We start from the raw sequence: 20,599 nt of genomic DNA, 5'->3' as shown, positions 1-20,599 counted from the left end.
TGTGCCAGTTGAGTACATTTTCTTAATTATTATTCCCATCTCATAGATGAGGAAATTAAGAAAAATTAAATGAATGTTGTTTCTAGGTCTTACTCTAAATAATATTAACAAGCATTTAAATGATTTATTTTTTCATTTTTCTTAACACATTGACTTTTTGGTTCGTGCAGGTTTTAGAGAAAGTTTCTGAAACTTTTGGATATAGATGTTTAGAAGACTTTATGGCATCTCATTTAGATTATCTGGTTTTGGAATGGCTAAATCTTCAAGATACTGAATACAACTTATCTTCTTTTCCTTTTATTTTATTAAACTACACAAATATTGAGGATTTCTATAGGTAAGTTTATACATGACATATGTGAAATTTGTTTAATTTAAAATTAGTTAACAATATTTAGCAAGTCCCTATCACCAGCACCACACATACCATACCCATACACACGTGTGTGTGGGAGGCTACATAGTATGAGAAGCGGGACAGCTTCTTTTAATAAGAATGTATTGAAAGGAGTCACTGGACTTCAGATCTGGTCCTAGCTGTGCCAACAACCAGCTATGTGACTTTGGTCAAACCACATAAAGACCCTCTGTGCCTTGGTTTTTTAATATGTAAAGTAAGGAAGTTACACAAGGAGATCTTTCAGTTCCCTTTCGGCTTTGATATTTGATCATCTTTCCTTTGGAAAAGATTGAAGGTAGATTACTAGTAGCTGATTATTTCTGCCTGTTTTTCTTTTCTGTTGCTTGACTATAGGCCGTTTAGTCATTACTTCTATTAGAGTTAGAAACTTAATGTAAAACTTTTATTTTGCTAACTTTAACTCCGTAGAAGAAAAATTTGAAAGTGGAGAGGTTTGAAACAACCAAAAAGTAATGTTTAGGTATCAGGATGATGGGAGGGCATCTCATATTTGTTGAGCATGCTCTGCGTTATGGACTTTGCTATGCATTTTACATGTAGTAGATCACAGACTGAGTTTCAGGCCCATCCTAATAGAGCTTTCTAATAGATCATGAGTTGTATGTAGGTAACTTCCTTTAATAAGGATATTCCTACAGAAGTAAATTTAGTGGTCCTTATGGTTCATTCATTTTGGCAAGAACAATATAGTCATCTCTCTGTATATGCGAGGGATTCATTCCAGGATTCCCAATGTATGCCTAAATCTGCGCATACTCAAGTCCCCAAGTTGGCCCTGCAGAACTCACGTATATGAAAAGTCAGTCCTCTGTATATACAGACTTTCACATCCCGTGAATACTGTTTTTCTATCTGCATTTGGTTGAAAAATCTGCAAGTGTAAGTTCAAACCCATGTTTTTCAAGGGTCAACTTCATTTACATTAGTTGATTATGCAGAAGAAATAAATATAAATTCGTCTCCATTTTTATTTATTTATTGTTTTGTTTTTTCTTTATGCTAAGGGTGCTACTGAATAGGGTCCCCATTTTTAAATCCCATAATTGTGGTTGTGTGTTCTAAGCTTTCTTATTTTTTTAACGTGACTATTTAGAATTTAGTTAATTTTTCCATTTATAAAATTAAAGAATGTTTAATAATCTGGATAAACTGTGATACTTTAGTGCTGAGGGTATTAAAACAGTATTTTAAGAACTATTTTATAAAATTTTACTTGGAAAAGTTATATATAACCTATATTTTACATTTTTATATTTTTAGATCTTGTTATAAGGTTTTGGTTCCACATCTGGTGATTAGAAGTCATTTTGATGAGGTGAAGTCCATTGCTAATCAGATTCAAGAGGACTGGAAAAGTCTTCTAACAGACTGCTTTCCAAAGATTCTTGTAAATATTCTTCCTTACTTTGCCTATGAGGGTACAGGAGACAGTGGGATGGCACAGCAAAGAGAGACTGCTATCAAGGTCTATGATATGCTTAAAAGTGAAAACTTACTGGGAAAACAGGTATGGCTTCAATTTTTATCTACTTTTCATTCCCTGAATGATCTGAGATATAACCTTTAAGTTTTAAGGCTATTTATTCTTATTTATATATTGAAACTTAGCTTGTGGTAATCATTATCTAGCATAGCCAACCCATGAATTTTTTTGGTTATGTCGTGTTCTCTCCCTCTGATTGGCTTTTAACTAAGTAGAAATGTTTCGAATTAGAAATAACCCAAAAAACCATCTGAATAATTTTCTTCTGCCATTTAAAAATGTATAGTTAAAATACATTTTTGTGCAGGTAAAGCAGTAATACACGAATGCAAACTGGTTGTTAAAGTCAAGGAATACTAAACAGTGTACAGAAAACCTTCACTCTCTCCTCAGTCTCACCAAACTTTCCACTTTTCAAGAAAAAGAACCATCCCTCATTCCTATAGTTCTCATACCCTGCTGTTTGTTTTTTCATGACACTTATTACCTTCTAACATATGATACAATTTACTTTTTTTTTTGTTTTGTCTTTGCTTTTGTTTTTGAGGCAGAGTCTCACTCTGCTGCCTAGACTGGAGTACAGTGGCACAATCGCAGTTCACTGAAGCCTCTGTCTCCTGGGTTCAAGCAATTCTCCTGCCTCAGCCACCCAAGTAGCTGGGACTACAGGTGTGTGCCACCACACCCAGCTAATTTTTGTATTTTTAGTAGAGACGGGGTTTTACCATGTTGGCCAGGCTGGTCTTGAACTCTTGACCTCAGGTGATCTTCCCACCTCAGCCTCCCAAAGTGCTGGGATTATAGGTGTAAGCCACCTTGCTGGACCATAATTTACTTTTGAATTATGTTAATTATTTACCAGTCTTCTCCGGTATACATTTCTCTCTCTTGTTTTTTTTTTTTTTTGGCTGATGTATCTCAACCATGTAATATATTTTGGGTATTCATTAAATCTTTGTCAAAAGAAGGAGTCAAGTAAAGAAGGATTTAACAAGCTTCGTTTGTTTTATAATAATTTATATACATTCCAAATTTTTTTGAAGCAACTTATATTAAAACATACATGTAAATTTTTTAAGATAAAAGAGCTGTGGTCACCCCAAATTTATTTATGTGTTTATTTATTTTGGATATAAGTAAGGGATAACTAACCAAACTTGGTCAATATTAGGTAAACTTCAAGGGACCTTTTTTTTTTAGTTTCCTAGTTATCTATATTGAACCAAGAAATGGAACAGCATTTCCTCGGTTGCTTAGGTGGACCTATTCAGAACTGGTTGTAAGTCTGCCGTCTGAAGGGAATTGGTGAGCTGAGGACTCCTTTCCCAGAGACAGCTGGAACAGAAATAGGCACTCCAGAGGTTATGGGATTTGAGAGAGACAGTCAGCCTCTAGCCACTCCCATTCAATCTCCCAGCTTAGTCTTCTGAGCATTCTTAATCTTACTATTCTTTTTTAATATATTCAAACCAAAAGACAGCAATTTTTAGAGCCTGAATAGGTTTTGGAGGGAAAAGTAATTACGTTCAATCTTGATTGAAACACTTGCCTCAAGAATGAAGAACAGCAAAAATTAAATAACAGGAGTTCGAGACCAACCTGGCCAACATGGTGAAACCCCGTCTCTACTGGGTATGGTGATGCGTGCCTGTAATCCCAGCTGTTTGGGAAGCTGAATCAGGAGAATCACTTGAACCCAGGAGGCGGAGGTTACAGTGAGCCAAGATGGTGCCACTGCAACAGTGAGCGAAGATAGTGCCTGGGCAACAGAGGGAGACTTTGTCTCCAAAAAAAAAAAAAAAAAAAAAATTGTATAAAACACACAAAGCAAGGAAAGAATGAAGCAACAAAGGCAGAAATTTATCAAAAATGAAATTATACTCCACAGGGTGGGAGTTGGCCCCAAGCAAGTGGCTCAAGGGCCTGGTTACAGAATAATCTGGGGTTTAAATACCCTTTAGAGGTTTCCCATTGGTTACTTGGTATACACCCTATGTAAATAAAGTAGTAGCCCGTAATCAGTCTGATTAGTTATAGGAGGGGACCAGTCAGAGGTACTTTCAATTTCTTATCTGCCACCGTAAAAGGGAGGGGGTTGCAAAGGGAGTAGCCTCTTGTCCTTTCGTTACTTGAGCGTGGAAAGTTGGGGTTTTCCTTTTGATTTCGTTCTAGGAAGTCAGCGTGGATTGGCCTTAGGTTCCCTTCCTCCAGACCTTATTGCCCTGCCTCATTTATGTTAGGTTTCTTCCTTGTTACCTTCTAAAATATTTTTTATTAGGAAGTATGTTTTTGAACTTCCTTATGCATTAAGTAAAGTAGCCATTTGCCTTTTGGTTTAGACCACTGTAATTCCTTATTTGGAAAGTTGTTAAATTCACCCTTAAGACTTCACAAATCTCATTCATTTAACTAACGTGTAACATAGCAGACATATTCTTTATATTTAGAGAATTTGTGTCTTTTGTGATGCTACCTGTCTATAGTAGGAAGTAGATTGATGAAAAGTCCAAATCTGTTGGGGAGGGTTTTATTCTACTATTGATGAAAGGGGATGTGGATATCAGCTAGCCTTAGAATTTGGGATGGCACTCAAGTAGAAGTCTGGGAAGAAGTTATGCAGGGAACAAAGATGAGATTATTCCCAATCACTGGGAATTCTTAACAGTAAAGTTCTGTAATTGAGAAAGAATTCCCAAATAAAAAGCCAAGAGTAAAATTCAGTTAGAGGGGCAGTTACAGAACAGTGGGAAATTTGGTTGGCAGAAAAATTACCAGGTCACATAACTTAATGATAGACCTGAAGTCTTATTTAAAATGATTCTGTAAAATTGAAGAATTGGATTAAAGGGGCCTTGTTTGGCTTGATTTTCCTACTTTTTCCTCTTAGTCTGCAGGTTCGGTGCATAGAAGAAAAAGGTAGAGTTAGTTATAATCTTGTAGATCTTGGACTTTGAGTCATCTATTTTCTTTTGCAATCGTTGAATAATTTTGGAAATAAGGTAATATATGCCTTTTGAGCTGTCTTGAGGTTCAAAGATATAAAATATTAGATGTATTTTAATTTTGTGCCCTTGCAGATCGATCATTTATTCATTAGTAACTTACCAGAGATTGTGGTGGAGTTATTGATGACGTTACATGAGCCAGCAAATTCTAGTGCCAGTCAGAGCACTGACCTCTGTGACTTTTCAGGGTATGTACATTTTAAACTTAGAGAACTAGCTGTAGCTTCACAAGTTCTTAAAGAAGTTTATTAGTTGACACCTTCAATGTCTATTTCAATTTATAGACATCACTCTTTTTAAAAAGTTTGTTTCTTTAAAAATAGCCACCTTTGAATTGAGGTAATTACCTATCCTCTTTTACCATAGTCTCCCCACAGTAATTACTCTTTCTAAATTGACCACTTGGTTGGCCAACCCAATAACCTTTTCTTAGTCTTTCTGTAATATTTGAACATTGTGCCATCTATTGTCCCTTGAAATTTTTTTCTTCATGCACATTATTCCTAGTTGTCTTTATCTAGGTCTTGCCTTTCTTGATCACCTTTTCTTTTTTCTTTTTTTTTTTTTTTGAGATGGAGTCTCACTGTGTTGCTCAGGCTGGAGTGTGGTGGCATAATCTCAGCCCACTGCCACCTCCACCTCCCAGGCTCAAGCGATCCTTCCTTCCACCTCAGCCTCTCGAGTAGCTGGGACAACAGATGTGCACCACTACACCTGGCTAATTTTTTATGTTTTTGGTAGAGACGGGGTTTCACCATATTGCCCAGGCTGGTCTCGAACTCCTGGCCTCAAGTGATTCCTCCGTGTTGGCCAATCAAAGTCCTGGGATTACAGGCATGAGCCACTGTGCCCAGCCTCACCTTTTCTTTATTGTGCTTTATTATCTGTACAATTTAATTTGGATGTGAATGTCTCTGAGTTGTATATGCACATTAGAGTTATTTTCCTGGTGTGATTGTAAGCTACTTGAAAATATGCTTTAGTTTCTTTTTTTTTTTTTTTTTTCATGTGCCCTACCATGCTGGGCATATAAAACAGTAATAATATCTGAGAAAGTACTTTTACATATGTAATTTCACGCTGTCTAAATAAGTGTCAATTGCCATGTCTTAAAATACTGCTTTTTCAGTACTGGCATAGAGCTTTGATTCTGATCTGAAGTAATACTGAGGCTCATTTGCGGAACTGCCTTAAAAGATTTTTTAAGAAAATCATTATAAGATCATTTAAGGTTATTTAAGTTATTGAGGGTGAAAGGTATTTAGATAATCTGATTTATATATCTGGACTCTGATATTTATCTATGATTTTATTAAAAGTAGTTTTTCAGTAGAAAAATAGTTTTTGAATTTGGGGGTTATTAAAATCTAAATTTTCATTTTGGAAATTCACTGGTCTATGAACAAAACTTTTTAAAATGATGACTGTATTTTTTCCCTTAACTCTGTTAGAGATTTGGATCCTGCTCCTAATCCACCTCATTTTCCATCGCATGTGATTAAAGCAACATTTGCCTATATCAGCAATTGTCATAAAACCAAGTTAAAGAGCATTTTAGAAATTCTTTCCAAAAGCCCTGTAAGTATACATGATGAGTTTAATAATAGAGTATTCCTTCTTTTTTAGCTAAAAAAACTTTGTAAGTACATCTTAAAGAGGAAAAGTAAACAAATAAAAAATTTATCTCATAATTAAAAAGGAAAATATTCATTTACAAGTTTAAATGGTATTTTACTTGTCAGCTTTAATTAAAATATGTTGCATATGAGAACAGAATCTTGTGACACTTTAGTCATATATTAGCTCAGGGAATATATTTACTTTTTCATAGGAATATACTATTTAATTATAGTTTACTTTCTGAAAATTAAATTGGCAATAGTTGAAGATAGTAATTTTCTTAATGTAACATTTTGCACTTGGTATCGAACCCAAATCTAAATTCTGTTAGTTATTTTAAATATAAAATGTATATGTATTTAAATATTTGAAGAAAAAATATAAAATATATTTATTGTAGCCGAGTATCTAATTAAACAAGTTTTTACTAAATCTATTTATTTTCTAGGATTCCTATCAGAAAATTCTTCTTGCCATATGTGAGCAAGCAGCTGAAACAAATAATGTTTATAAGAAGCACAGAATTCTTAAAATATACCACCTGTTCGTTAGTTTATTACTGAAAGATATAAAAAGTGGCTTAGGAGGAGCTTGGGCGTTTGTTCTTCGAGATGTTATTTATACTTTGATTCACTATATCAACCAAAGGTAAATAACATATTCGGACCAATATATAAGCAGTCTTTCTATCCTCCTCTTCCTGTTTTTTTTTTGCTTTGTTTTGTTTTGAGACAAAGACTCACTCTGTCCGCCCAGGCTGGGTGCAATCATGGCTCACTGCATCCTCAACCTCCTGGGTTCAGATTATCCTTCCTCCTCAGCTTCCTGAGTAGCTGGGACTACAGGAGCATACCACCATGCCCGATTAATTTTTTGTGTGTTTTGTAGAGGTAGGGTTTCACCATATTGCCCAGGGTGGTCTCAAACTGCTGTGCTCAAGCGAATTGTCAGCTTCAGCCTCCCAACGTGCTGGGATTACAGGCATGAGCTACTATGCCCAGCCTATCCTGTTCTTTTAATTGAAAGTTTATATGCTTCTAAGAGGTAGATACCAGAGTGTTGCTTTCTGAATTTTGCTTTTTAAGATGTCTATTATATTTACCTATTAGTTTTTAAAAATTGCACTACTTGCCTGGGAAACATAGCAGACCTCGTTTCTACTAAAAAGTTTTTTAAAAAAGAAAATTAGTACTAGGTGTGGTAGCTCACACCTATAATCCCAGCACTTTGGGAGGTTGGGGTAGGTGGATTGCTTGAGCCCAGGAGTTAGAGACCAGTCAGGGCAACATGATGTGAAACCCCATCTCTACAAAAAATTTTTAAAAAAATTAGCCAGGGATTGTGGCACGTACCTGTAGTCTCAGCTACTCTGGAGCCTGAGGTGGGAGGATTGCTTGAGCTCGGGAGGCAGAGGTTGCAGGTTACAGTGAGCAAAGATTGTGCCACTACACTCCAGCCTGGGAGACAGAGTGAGACTCTTGTTTCAAAAAGAAAAAGAAAGAAAATTATCCGGGTATGATCATATGCGCCTATAGTTCTAGCTACTTAGGAGGCTGAAGTAGGAGGATGGCTTGAGCTCATGAGCTTGAGGCTGCCAGTGAGCCTTGATTGCACCACTGCATTCCTGCCTGGGCAACAGATTGAGACTTTCATTCAATAAGAAAAAAAAAAAAAAAAAGGGCTACTTCTCCAATTCTAGAAATCTTAAGCAGGATCTTCAACATTTTAATACTAATATTCTAGCTATCGATGGCCTCAAGTAAATGTTACTATAGAATTGGGGTTATTCAGCTGGGCGCAGTGGCTCACACCTATAATCCCAGCACTTTGGGAGGCCGAGGCGGGTGGATCACGAGGTCAGGAGATCGAGACCATCCTGGCTAACACAGTGAAACCACGTCTCTACTAAAAATACAAAAAAATTAGCCGGGCGTGGTGGCGGGCGCCTGTAGTCCCAGCTACTCGGGAGGCTGAGGCAGGAGAATGGCGTGAACCTGGGAGGCGGAGCTTGCAGTGAGTCGAGCTTGCGCCACTGCACTCCAGCCTGGGCGACAGAGTAAGACTCCGTCTCAAAAAAAAAAAAGAAAAAAAACAAAACAAGAATTGGGGTTGTTCAATTTAGCATCTCTGATCTTTTCCATTGATTTTAATGAGATTTCTATTTGTTAAGGTCTTTTTTATTGTGGTAAAATATGTAACATAAAATTTTTTAAATTTGCTATTAAATGGCCAGTTCAGTGGCATCAATTACATTTCCATTGTTGTGCAACCATCACCACTATCTAAAACTTTCATTATCTCAAACTGAACCTCTCTACTCATTCCACAATGACTCCACATTCCCCCTTCCCCCTTCCTGGCCATTGAGAAACTCACCTATTTTCTGTCTCAATGAATTTGCCTATTGTAGATATTTTAATCTAGAGTTGTACAATATATGTCCTTTTGTGTCTTGCCTTGTGTGGTCACTGAAAACTTTGTACCTTAGCTTGTGTTTAGATAGAGATTTCCTTGGAAGCCAAGAGTGTTAGGATGAGGAAGTATGAGAGGAGAAAACTTTTCCTAGTGTTTGCAGATTGGTTTTATGCTAGCATTCTTCTTCAACACTTAGCCATGCTTGTATTGCTTGGGATCAGCCCCAAATACAAGCTTAGGGTCTTCTCTGGTCTTTTCTGAGCAAGAGTCTTATCTTGAGCATGTGTGTGGCTTTCTAAATTCCCCCTAATCTGTGGGTGCTTTTGAATACACTAATTTCCCAAAGAAATACTCTCTCCAGCTACTCCTAGGCTTTAGGCAGCCTCTTGTATGTCTCAACAGTAATCTTTTGCCCTGTGCACCTGCAGGTTGTTGGTCAGCCTTACAAAGTTTCAAGCAACACCCATATCTTTTGTAGCTTGTGTGAGGTTAAACAAAACAGAGCCATGCACTTTACATCAGCCCTTGGCTCCAGACAGGTTAGAATAGACATATACAATAGTTTGCAACTAATCTACTTAGCTCCATGAACGATCACGAGCCAGCGTCTCACACCGAGGATATAGGCTGCTGCTTTTGTGATTGTTGCCAACCTGGGGTAGGGGTGGGCAAGGACAAAGTCACCACGAAGCTTTCCTACTGCTTTTCAGTTGCATTTTTCTTGATTCAATATTTTCTTGATTACTGTAAACCTTTGACTATTTTACAGAATTCTAACAAAATTAGTTCTGACAAGTTTGCCTGTTTTTCAGTGTTTCTGTTAAAGGATGGAAGCTTAGAGCTGTCTATTTTGCATTTTGCTGATGTCACTTCTCATTTTGGCTTATAAGACATTAAAATATTTATGTCAAGGCATATAAGAATTAAGAGATGCTGAACAAAAGTGACTTCTGAATGAATTTATTTCAGAGTAATTTTCCAGAACTTACTGGTTGTTGTTTTCTCCCTATATTAGGCCTTCTCGTATCATGGATGTGTCATTACGTAGCTTCTCCCTTTGTTGTGACTTATTAAGTCAGGTTTGCCAGACAGCAGTGACTTACTGTAAGGATGCTCTAGAAAACCATCTTCATGTTATTGTTGGTACACTTATACCCCTTGTGGATGAGCAGGTGGAGGTTCAGAAACAGGTAATTTTCTGAATAATCTTCAGAATGGTATTTAAAATATATTTATAAAGTATTGTTAGAAGGATTTGAGTGTTTTTTGTTTACTTGGTATAATTGGTGAGTTTACTGAGAATTTTTTTGTAAAATGATTGGAACAATATGCTTAATGAATTAACTTTTGTAATGAATTACAGAGCACTTGGTACTTTTGATCTAATAAATAACCTGATAGTTTCATCTACTATGCTGAAGTATAGAGGTAGTCAAAACTAGAGATGGCAGTTCACAGTTCGAGTTACTACTTATATAAACTGTTTCATTAATATTGGCTTTTTTTTTTAACCTCAGTACCCACCTTGTAGTAGTACCTTATATAGTTACTGAATTATTTGAAAACACGGAAACTAAAAACTGGGTATCTTACACGTAATTAGAACATTTAATCTGATCTAGGTTAATAGATTTTATCATTTATTACAGTAAGTTTTGTTGGCTTACTTTAAAATTATTTCTCTCATAATTTTTTCTTTTTAAATTATATTTAGGTATTGGACTTGTTGAAATACTTAGTGATAGATAACAAGGATAATGAAAACCTCTATCTCACGATTAAGCTTTTAGATCCTTTTCCTGACCATGTTGTTTTTAAGGATTTGCGTATTGCTCAGCAAAAAATCAAATACAGTAGAGGACCCTTTTCACTCTTGGAGGTAATAAAAATTTCATCATCTACTATTTTTTATTAAAGAACATAGACTGTAGTACTTTTTAAAAATCTGTAATGCTCTAGCAGTAAAAAATGGAATCTTTTTTTAAATTGTGATTAAAAATATATACGTAGGCCAGGCACGTTGGCTCATGCCTAAGATCTCAGCACTTTTGGGAGGCTGAGGCAGGAGGATTGCCTGAGCCCAGGAGTTCAAGACCAGCCTGGGCAACATGACAAAACCCCGTCTCTATGAAAAATTAGTCGGGCATGGTGGTATGTGCTTGTAGAATCAGCTACTGAGGTAGCTCAGGTGGAAGGATCACCTGAGCCCTGGGGGTCAAGGCTGCAATAAGCCAAGATTGTGCCACTGCACTCCAGCCTGGGTGACAGAGTGAGACCCAGTCTCAAAAAAATACATATATATCTCTATGTATATATATTCTTGATTACTGTATATATATTCATAGATATATATACATATATATACATAGAGATATATATACACATAGATATATATGTGTATATATGTATATACACACATACCTGTGTGTGTATGTGTGTATAACATGAGATCTACCTACTTAACAAATAAAAAAATGAATCTTAATGTATCTCTTTGTGTTGAAGTCAAAGTATAAATATCAAAACTTCCTGGTAAAGATCCAAATTTAAGTTTTCAAGGAATGTGACATAAAATAGTTTTGATTTTAACACATAAGATCCTAAGGTCCACTAATAGCTCAAAACTACCATCGGATCTTTTCAATGTCAATTTAATGTTTGTGTAAGAGATAATGTTTAACTTTTGAAAGCATATTTCAAGTTTTAATCTTTATAAACCTCAAAATTATGTTTAGGTATATTCTTCCATACAGATCTTAATTATAATTTTTAAATGATAGTCTGTATTTGACTGTGTAAATATAAAAACATATTTAAATATGTTAAGACGTAGAGTTATACTACTAAAGAGAAATTTAAGCATTTCCCTCCAGTTGAGTATGCTATAACAATCTTGAAATCTGTGTTACCATGAGAGAGTCTATTAGAATTTAAAGGATTAGGCCGGGTGCAGTGGCTCACGCCTGTAATCCCAGCACTTTGGAAGGCTGAGGCGGGCAGATCATGTGAGGTCAGGAGTTCGAGACCAGCCTGGCCAACATGGCAAAACCCCGTCTCTACTAAAAATACAAAATTAGCTAGGCATGGTGGCACATTCCTGTAAATGCCAGCTATTCGGCAGGCTGAGACATTAGAATCACTTGAACCCGGAAGGCGGAGGTAGCAGTGAGCCTCAATAGTGCCACTGCACTCTAGCCTTGATGACAGAGCGAGACTCTGTCTAAAAGAAAGAATTAAAACATTGTAGGGTTTGCAGTGGAAGAAGTCATTTATTTCTTCCTTGTTTAGTAGTAATAGAGACATGAGTCAGTGTCTATAAATGGCACTTAACTAAGTTTTTTCTTTTATTAAGTTTTATTTCACAGGCTTAACCAATACATGTTAAAAGCAAGTTACATTTTAATTAATTTTCTCTTTTAGGAAATTAACCATTTTCTCTCAGTAAGTGTTTATGATGCACTTCCATTGACAAGACTTGAAGGACTAAAGGATCTTCGAAGACAACTGGAACTACATAAAGATCAGATGATGGACATTATGAGAGCATCTCAGGGTACTAATTTTAATGACATGGGTTATTTCTACTTGTTTCTTTTTGAAAGAATATTTTGTAAAGTCTTGCTCTTGGTTTCACTGTCAGAGACTTAGTTCAGGCTCTCATCATTTAGTTTAGACCCTCATTTCTCATCTAACTGTAAAACTGGTCCTAACTGGTCTCCTCACCCTGAACTCTTCCTATTTTATTCATCCTCTGCCATAACGATTTCTCTAAACCCAAATATGATCATGTTTTTCTACTGCCTAAATTTTTTTTTTAAGAGACAGAATTTTTTTTTTTTTTTTTTTTAAGAGTCTCACTCTGTCACCCATGCTGGAGTGCAGTGGCACCATCGTAACTTACCGTGACGTTGAATTCCTGGGTTCAAGGAATTATCCTGTCTCAGCCTTCCGAATAACTGGGACTATAGGCACACACCACTACACATAGCTACTTTTTAAAAAATTTTTTTTATTTTTTGTAGGGACAGGGGTCCCACTATGTTGCCTAGGTTAGTCTCGAATTCCTGGCCTCAAGCGATCCTCCTGCCTTAGCTTCACAAAGCATTGGGATTAGAGGCATGAGCCACGGCGTCTAGCCATGCTTAAACATTTTTAACTTCTTCTTTTTTTCTTTTAAGACAGAGTTTCGCTCTTGTTGCCCAGGCTGGAGTGCAGTGGCGCTATCTTGGCTCACTGCAACCTTCACCTCCCAAGCTCAGATTCTCGAGCCTCAGCCTCCCTAGTAGCTGGGATTACAGGCACCTGCCACTACGCCTGGCTAATTTTTTGTACTTTTTTTAGTAGAGACAGGGTTTCACCATGTTGGCCAGGCTGTCTCGAACTCCTGAGCTCAGGCGATCCACCCACCTCAGCCTCCCAAAGTGCTGAGATTACAGGCGTGAGCCATTGTGCCCGGCCCATGCTTAAACATTTTAACACCTTCTGACTATGTAAAAGAAAATTTTAATTCCTTAGAGCCAGACATACAAGCTAGTCTTGTCTTCTAGTCCAATTTACCTGAATGAAAGAAATATGTCTCATTTTAATACTTTAGCAATGTGTGTTACGTGTGTGTATATATATGTATGTATGTATTTGTAAGTTTTTCTAGCTTGCTTTTTACTTATGAAACATCTGTTATTTATGTTAATTTGATTTGAAATGTGCACTATTACAGTATTTGGGAAACTTTCTATTTCTTTTTTTTTTCTGAGACAGAGTGTCGCTCTGTCACCCAGGCTGGAGTGCAGTGACATGATCTCCGCTCACTGCAACCTCCACCTCCCGGGTTCAGATGATTCTCCTGCCCCAGCCTCCCGAGTAGCAGGGATTACAGTTGTGTGCCACCATGCCCAGCTGATTTTTTATATCTTTAGTAGAGTCGGGGTTTCACATGTTGTCCAGGCTGGTCTCGAACTCCTGACCTCAGGTGATCCGCCCACCTCGGTCTCCCAAAGTTCTGGGATTACAGGCGTGAGCCACCACGCCCGGTCTAATTTTGTATTTCTCTTGTGTTGTTTTTACCCTCAGTACTTTTTAAAATGAATTTTAGTTTTGACTGAGCAGAGTTTCTAGTACTTTTGAGATGTATAAAATGTATGTAAATAGAAACACTGTTATTTCTTGTTCTTGTGTTCTTGAGTATTTTATGGGCTAGATCTACCTTGTGCATTACAGTCACTAGCCATTTGGCTATTTAAGTGAAGTAAAATTAAATGAAATTTGAAGTTCAGTTTTTTCATTGTATTGAACACATATGAAGTTCTCAGTAGTACATTTGGTCAGTAGTGATCATTGGACAGTGTAGATTATAGACATTTCCATCATTGCAGAAAGTTCTGTGGGACAGTGCTGGTCTAAACTCTAAATGTTAGATGTTAAAAAGCCAAGCAAGCTCCCAAAGTCCCTTCTAGCTTTAATGTTGAATGATTCTTGTGCTTCTGTTTGTGATTTTGCTAAAGTGTTGACTTATCTGCACAATTTGTTTAAGACATTTTATTTTCTCTGTTGTCAAATATTGCTAATCACTTTCAAAAGAATCTGTGGTATTAAGGAAGTTCAGATTCATTCCCTACGTATTTTTTGAGCTACTCATGACTTAAAACCTTCTTTAAACTTTATAGACATTTTCTAGTCAGATAATTTAATATATATGTTATTGTAAACAAAAGTGTTGTCTTTGTGCTAGTTGAAACTAATTTTTAAAAAACTATTTCTAGATAATCCACAAGATGGGATTATGGTGAAGCTAGTTGTCAATTTGTTGCAGTTATCCAAGATGGCAATAAACCACACTGGTGAAAAAGAAGTTCTAGGTAAACTACAGTCGTGTGCTGCGTGACAACATTTTAGTCAACCGTGGAACACATATAGGATTATATGTGATTATAATACTGTATTTTTACTGTATGTTTTCTGTTTAGATATACAAATACTTACAACTGCCTGTAGTATTCAGTATAGTAACATGCTATACAGGTTTGTAGCCTAGATGCAATAAGCTATACCATATAGCCTAGGTGTGTAGTAGGCTATACCATCTAGGTTTATGTAAGTATATTCTGTGATGGTTGCACAATGACAGAATTGCCCAGTGACACATTTCTCAGAACATATCTGTGTCATTAAGCAAAGCATGATTGTATTGGCTGAATGTGAGTTATGTGGTGGTCATCTTTATTATATGAGTGGTCATCTTTACTATATCTTCAAAATAAGTGAGGGTTTGTCATTTGGGATATTGGGGAAATATGCTAGCTAAGTTACATGCCTATTTAATTAAAGTGTCCCTAAAACGCCCCCTTTTGTACTTTTCTTCCTTAAATATTCATATAAAATGAAAAGTTAATAGATTTACATATGTATATAACTTAATTTGAAAATGCCTTGTAAATATTTAGGAAAGTCAGAAATACCTATTTTTAGAGTTCAGTTGCAAATAAATTGACTGCCAATATATTTTATAAATATAACTGACAGGTACTCAGTGTCTTTTGTTATGTAACAGACGTAAGAATGAAGACTTGGAGGGCTAGATTAAACTTAAATAATTAAAAACCATTCAAGTCCTTTCCTATAGCCATTTGACGGGAAACCTAATGTAAGATAAGAAGCCAACATCATGTCTAGTTTAGGTGTTTAGATTTAGTGACCACGGGATGGAGAAATCACCTGATTAAAGTCAGCTTGAAGCTCTCATGATGGTTTTGCTTCAAATTAGAAAAATAGGAGGAATAAGTACTGTTTCACAGATTCTACTATCTTTCTTCAACAGTCTTAACTTCTCGGTAGGAGCCTAATATCTAGAGTACTTCCTTTTTTTTAGATTTTTAAAATTGAGATATATCCTACGTATAGAAAAGTATACAGATCAAAAATATCTAGCTTGAAGAACGTTCGCAGAGTACACTTGTACATGTAGCACCCAGACTAAGAAACAGAATCTTACCAGAACTGTAGAAGTTTTCTTTAACCAACGTATTTACCTCCTTGCCCATAGTGGCACTGCTTTTAGGGACAGACCTGATTTATAACTGAAGCCCTAAGTGGCTTTCCTGTGTGGCATAAAATTAATGTGGTTTGTACTCACAGCTTTCCCCGTAAGATCAGGAATGAGACAAGGCTGTCCACTTTCACTACTGCTGTTCAACATTGTACTGGAAGTTCTAGCCAGAGCAATTAAACAAGAAAAAGAAATTAATAGCATGCCAATTAGAAAGGAAGTAAAACTATCTGTATTTACAGATGATATGGTAGAGAAAATCCCAGAGAATCCACAAGAAAGCTACTGTAGAACTAATAAATGAATTTAGCAAAGTTGCAGGGTACAAGATCAACACATAATTAGTGGTGTTTGTATATACTAGCAGTGGACAATCCAGAAAGAATTAGAAAAGCAATTTCATTTATGATAGCATCTAAAAGAAATAAATACCCAGGAATAAATTTAATCAAAGAGGCGAAAGACTTATATACATTCTGTTTGTTAGAAGTGAATCACTAAGTACAGCCCACACTCAGCGGGAGGGAAATTAGGTTCTACCCTTTGAAAGAAGGACTCTCAAAAAATTTGTGAACTTATTTTAGTAAATACCATCATGATGGAAAGAGCACGAAGAGCCCTCTGGGTTGCTGAAAATGTCCTATCTTCATCTGGTTAGGGAGAACACAGGCAGAAAAAATGTATATTTGTATGTATAAATTTTCATTGAACTGTGTGTTTAAGATTATGGAATTCGTGTGATATCGCAACAAAAATTTTAACAGTTTTAAGGTTGATTCTCTCTCTCTCTTTTTTTTTTTTCACCCAGGCTAGAGTGCAGTGGTGTAATCTCGACTCACTGCAGCCTCCGCCTCCTGGGTTCAAGTGATTCTCCTGCCTCAGCCTCCTGAGTAGCTGGGATTACAGGCCTGCATCACCATGCCTGGCTAATTTTGTATTTTTAGTAAAGATAGGGCTTTACCATGTTGGCCAGGCTGGTCTCGAACTCCTGACCTCAGGTGATCCACCCGCCTCTATCCCCCAAAGTGCTGGGATTAACAGGTGTGAGCCACCACGCTCAGCCTTAAGGTTAATTCTTGAAGTACAGCAAAACAGCACTATAGTTTCGAAATTAGATTTCAGTTTTATGTATGATCTCTTACCTATGACTCTACTGAAATAGAATTTCTATATGTAGAGGCTGTTGGAAGCTGCTTGGGAGAAGTGGGTCCTATAGATTTCTCTACCATAGCTATACAACATAGTAAAGATGCATCTTATACCAAGGCCCTTAAGTTATTTGAAGGTAAAGAACTTCAGTGGACCTTCATAATGCTGACCTACCTGAATAACACACTGGTAGAAGATTGGTGAGTATTTATTGATACCTTATATGTAATCCCACTTAATATGATATTCATGGAGAATGATACTTCACACAAATTGATACTGTCAGTAACTAAAGCTTTGTCCTTTTTTTAATCTCAGTGTCTTTATGAAAATTCCTGTATTTTTATTAATTCACATAATTATTGACCCTACTATGTGCCAGACACTTGATATAATGGTGAACATTCCAGACAAGGTCCCTGTTAAAATTTTGGTGGGACTAGACAAACAATAAATAAGAAAAATGCCAGATGGTTCTACATAGAAAATTAAGATGGGGAGTATAAAGGGAGATGTTTTAGGCTCTTGTCAATATCAGAGGTGCCATTCTCCTCTAAGTGAGGCCTTATTTTGATCCTTTTAAAATAAGCCATAAAGCAGAGAGGTTGTTTTATAACCCTAGAAGTCTTAAGCTAATCAGACAGGGTTTTCTATTGCTTATTTATTCTCTGTGCAAAACACAGTTGCACCGCATATCAAAATTTCAACTGGTTGGTTGAGATTACTTTTGTGTGCATGCTCTTTCTCTCTCTCATTTGTTGATGGATTGATTGGTGTCTGAGTATTCCATCACCACCATATTTGGTGGTAGGCTCAAAGGATTTTTCTCACAACCAGGCACCTTTCTAAGATAAAGACATGTTTTGATTTTTTTTCTGTACTTCCCTTTCTCCTTCTCTTGAGGAATAAATGATTGGCAATAATGTCTAACTGCCCTGTTTCCATTATTGATTTAATGTACCTATATATTTCTTTCTTTTGTTTTTGTTTCATTAAACAAATTTGTATGCTTTCTTTCCGAACATTTTATTATAAAAAGCTTTAAACATATAGCAAAATGGGAATAATTTTATAGTACACACCCATATGCTTATCACATAGTTTCTATATTTTACTGCTATCCTTGCTTAATCACTTCTAGCCATCAGTCTATCCTTGTATTAACATGTATTAATTCATCTCTCTCTTTTTTTCTTTTTTTTTTTTTGAGACAGGGTCTTGCTCTATCACCCAGACTGGAGTGCAGTGGCATGATCATACATCATAGATCATGCTTTACTGTAACCCCAAATTCTTGGGCTCAAGCAATCCTCCTGCCTCAACCTCCTAATATGCAAGGTTTATGTGCTTGAGCCACACCACACCCAGCCAGTTCATCTCATTTTTTAAATGTATTTAAAGGTATATCAAGCACAGTTTTTGAAGAGAGTGCCACAGAAAATTTGCAAGCATTAGATGTTTCATTCGTTTCATAGTAATTCGAAATTGGTTTTTCTGAAACAGATGCACAGAAATATTAGTGTGACTTAAACTTAAGAATACTAGGAAGCAGGTAGAAGTTTTTTGTATTTTTCTTTAACAGGGAAAAACTTTAGATATTCAAGGGACTTTAGCATATGAAGATGTGGACCAAAGGATTCCCAGAATTTTTATTACTTACATGTATTAGAACATATTTTCAAGTATTTCTTTTTGTGAGTCTTTTTAATTTATAGTAGTCACAATTAAACTGTATTGAATGAAGGGAATTGCTGTTGCAATGATTAGTAATTCAAGTTTACTGAATGACTAGTGGAAGTCCTTTGATAATTTTGTTTGATATTGGAGAATTTTGTGAATGTAAAGTTTCCTAATACAAATTTTAAATTTTAGTTTTGAAATTTTTTCAGTGGAGGTTAACATTCATCAAGATTAATAACTGGTGTACTTGATAGACATTTGAATTGTTTGTTTTTTCAGTGTCAAAGTTCGATCAGCAGCTGTTACTTGTTTGAAAAACATTTTAGCCACAAAGACTGGACATAGTTTCTGGGAGATTTATAAGATGACAACAGATCCAATGCTGGCCTATCTACAGCCTTTTAGAACATCGAGAAAAAAGGTCTCTTAAGTAATAAATGTTTATCGAATACCCACCATATCTAAAACAGTTCTGTTTGCTGTGGGTTGTGACTGTTAACTTGCTTGAAATAGTATTGTACTAACAATTAATCTTTCCTATAAGTAATTTAAACCATATTTCATAAATCCAGGGAATTTGCTATTTTTTATTTATCATGGCAGTGTGGAAAAGCTGAGATAGGTAACCTGAGGAAATAGTAGTTGATTTCAGGGGAGGGGAAATTCTTAAAGACAAACCTTACTTTTTTAGAAATAGAAAACCCTACTTTGCTCCCATGAAAGCTGTTAGCTCTGGGTATGATTTATAGTTATTGTGATCCACAAGTGTTTATTTCCATGGCAAGTTAATGTATCACAATCCCCTGGTGAAATACAGGATGACCCATAGATTTCTCCCTTTTTCCATGTTGGTATCATAATAGGGTTCCACTGTAAGTACTCTGTGAGGCATGTTTAAGAACACTTGTTCCTTCCTTAGTCTAAGCATTCCTCTTTACTATCTTCTTTTCATAAAGTGACTGAGAAATACACAGTTTAGTTTTCACCAATTTAATTTCAGGGCAGAAACCCAACATTGAAGCAGTACTTTCAATGCATCACAAATATAATTTTGGTCTTAGTAAAATTACTAGTAATATAAACTGTTAATGAAACTAATAATATAACTGGAAGGCATTATAATTTTAACATTTTAAAATCTCATTTCATTTTGAAATCAAGTCTATGTGGTAGGTATGGTCTGGTTTTGTTCAAGAGACAGATGAGTCAGAGTTTGTGATTTGTCTAATATGCTGCTAATGAGTGACAGAGCTGAGAGTAGGACCCAGTTTTTCTGGTGCCTAAAGCAGCAGTTTTTACCATGCCACTCTGACTCTCGTATAAACATAAATGTTTTAATTTTAAAAGGTAAACATTGCCTCCAGATTTAGTTTTAACTGTATTTAGCTTTACTCAGAAACAGATTTGTTATACTCATTTTAGGTAGGAAAGGTACAGTGATTTCCAGTTCTCTTATTTACATTTTCTAATCCCTTTCTTTCTAGTTTTTAGAAGTACCCAGATTTGACAAAGAAAACCCTTTTGAAGGCCTGGATGATATAAATCTGTGGATTCCTCTGAGTGAAAATCATGACATTTGGATAAAGACACTGACTTGTGCTTTTTTGGACAGTGGAGGCACAAAATGTGAAATTCTTCAATTATTAAAGCCAATGTGTGAAGTAAGAAGATTAATTAGCCTGATTTAATTCCTTGTTTATGACCTGTTTATCTAAAGAGTTCTGTGATACTGCACATCATCTTCACATAATATCACCCCCACTCAAACTGTTGTACATTTA

The 20,599-nt window shown here is 36.0% G+C and overlaps 2 protein-coding genes across 11 annotated transcripts in view; one reads left to right on the top strand and one right to left on the bottom strand.

Annotated features, from left to right (window-relative positions):
- The window catches only part of ATM (ATM serine/threonine kinase), a 134,177-nt gene that overhangs the window by 55,156 nt on the left and 58,422 nt on the right, over nt 1-20,599 (top strand). For 9 of the 10 annotated variants that reach the window (XR_004177373.1, XM_031652987.1, XM_031652991.1 and 6 more), the window contains 12 exons: nt 171-340; nt 1,685-1,931; nt 4,985-5,100; nt 6,364-6,490; nt 6,981-7,180; nt 9,963-10,137; nt 10,662-10,826; nt 12,368-12,500; nt 14,707-14,802; nt 17,167-17,338; nt 19,098-19,239; nt 20,303-20,479. Coding sequence is in view for 9 of the 10 variants with exons in the window: in XM_031652987.1 (XP_031508847.1) it covers nt 171-340; nt 1,685-1,931; nt 4,985-5,100; nt 6,364-6,490; nt 6,981-7,180; nt 9,963-10,137; nt 10,662-10,826; nt 12,368-12,500; nt 14,707-14,802; nt 17,167-17,338; nt 19,098-19,239; nt 20,303-20,479 (1,920 nt within the window). In the remaining variant the exon portion in view is untranslated. The remainder of the gene's footprint in view (nt 1-170; nt 341-1,684; nt 1,932-4,984; nt 5,101-6,363; nt 6,491-6,980; nt 7,181-9,962; nt 10,138-10,661; nt 10,827-12,367; nt 12,501-14,706; nt 14,803-17,166; nt 17,339-19,097; nt 19,240-20,302; nt 20,480-20,599) is intronic. The other variant, XM_031652990.1, reaches the window with a different exon arrangement.
- C12H11orf65 (chromosome 12 C11orf65 homolog) overlaps nt 15,007-20,599 on the bottom strand; it is a 152,594-nt gene continuing 147,001 nt past the window's right edge. The window contains exon 10 of the mRNA XM_021926511.2: nt 15,007-16,152. The gene's annotated coding sequence lies outside the window, so the exon portion shown is untranslated. The remainder of the gene's footprint in view (nt 16,153-20,599) is intronic.

Source organism: Papio anubis, chromosome 12, assembly GCF_008728515.1.
Source record: "Papio anubis isolate 15944 chromosome 12, Panubis1.0, whole genome shotgun sequence".
Classification (NCBI taxonomy): Eukaryota; Metazoa; Chordata; class Mammalia; order Primates; family Cercopithecidae; genus Papio; species Papio anubis.
This window is presented reverse-complemented; position numbering and strand designations above follow the sequence as displayed.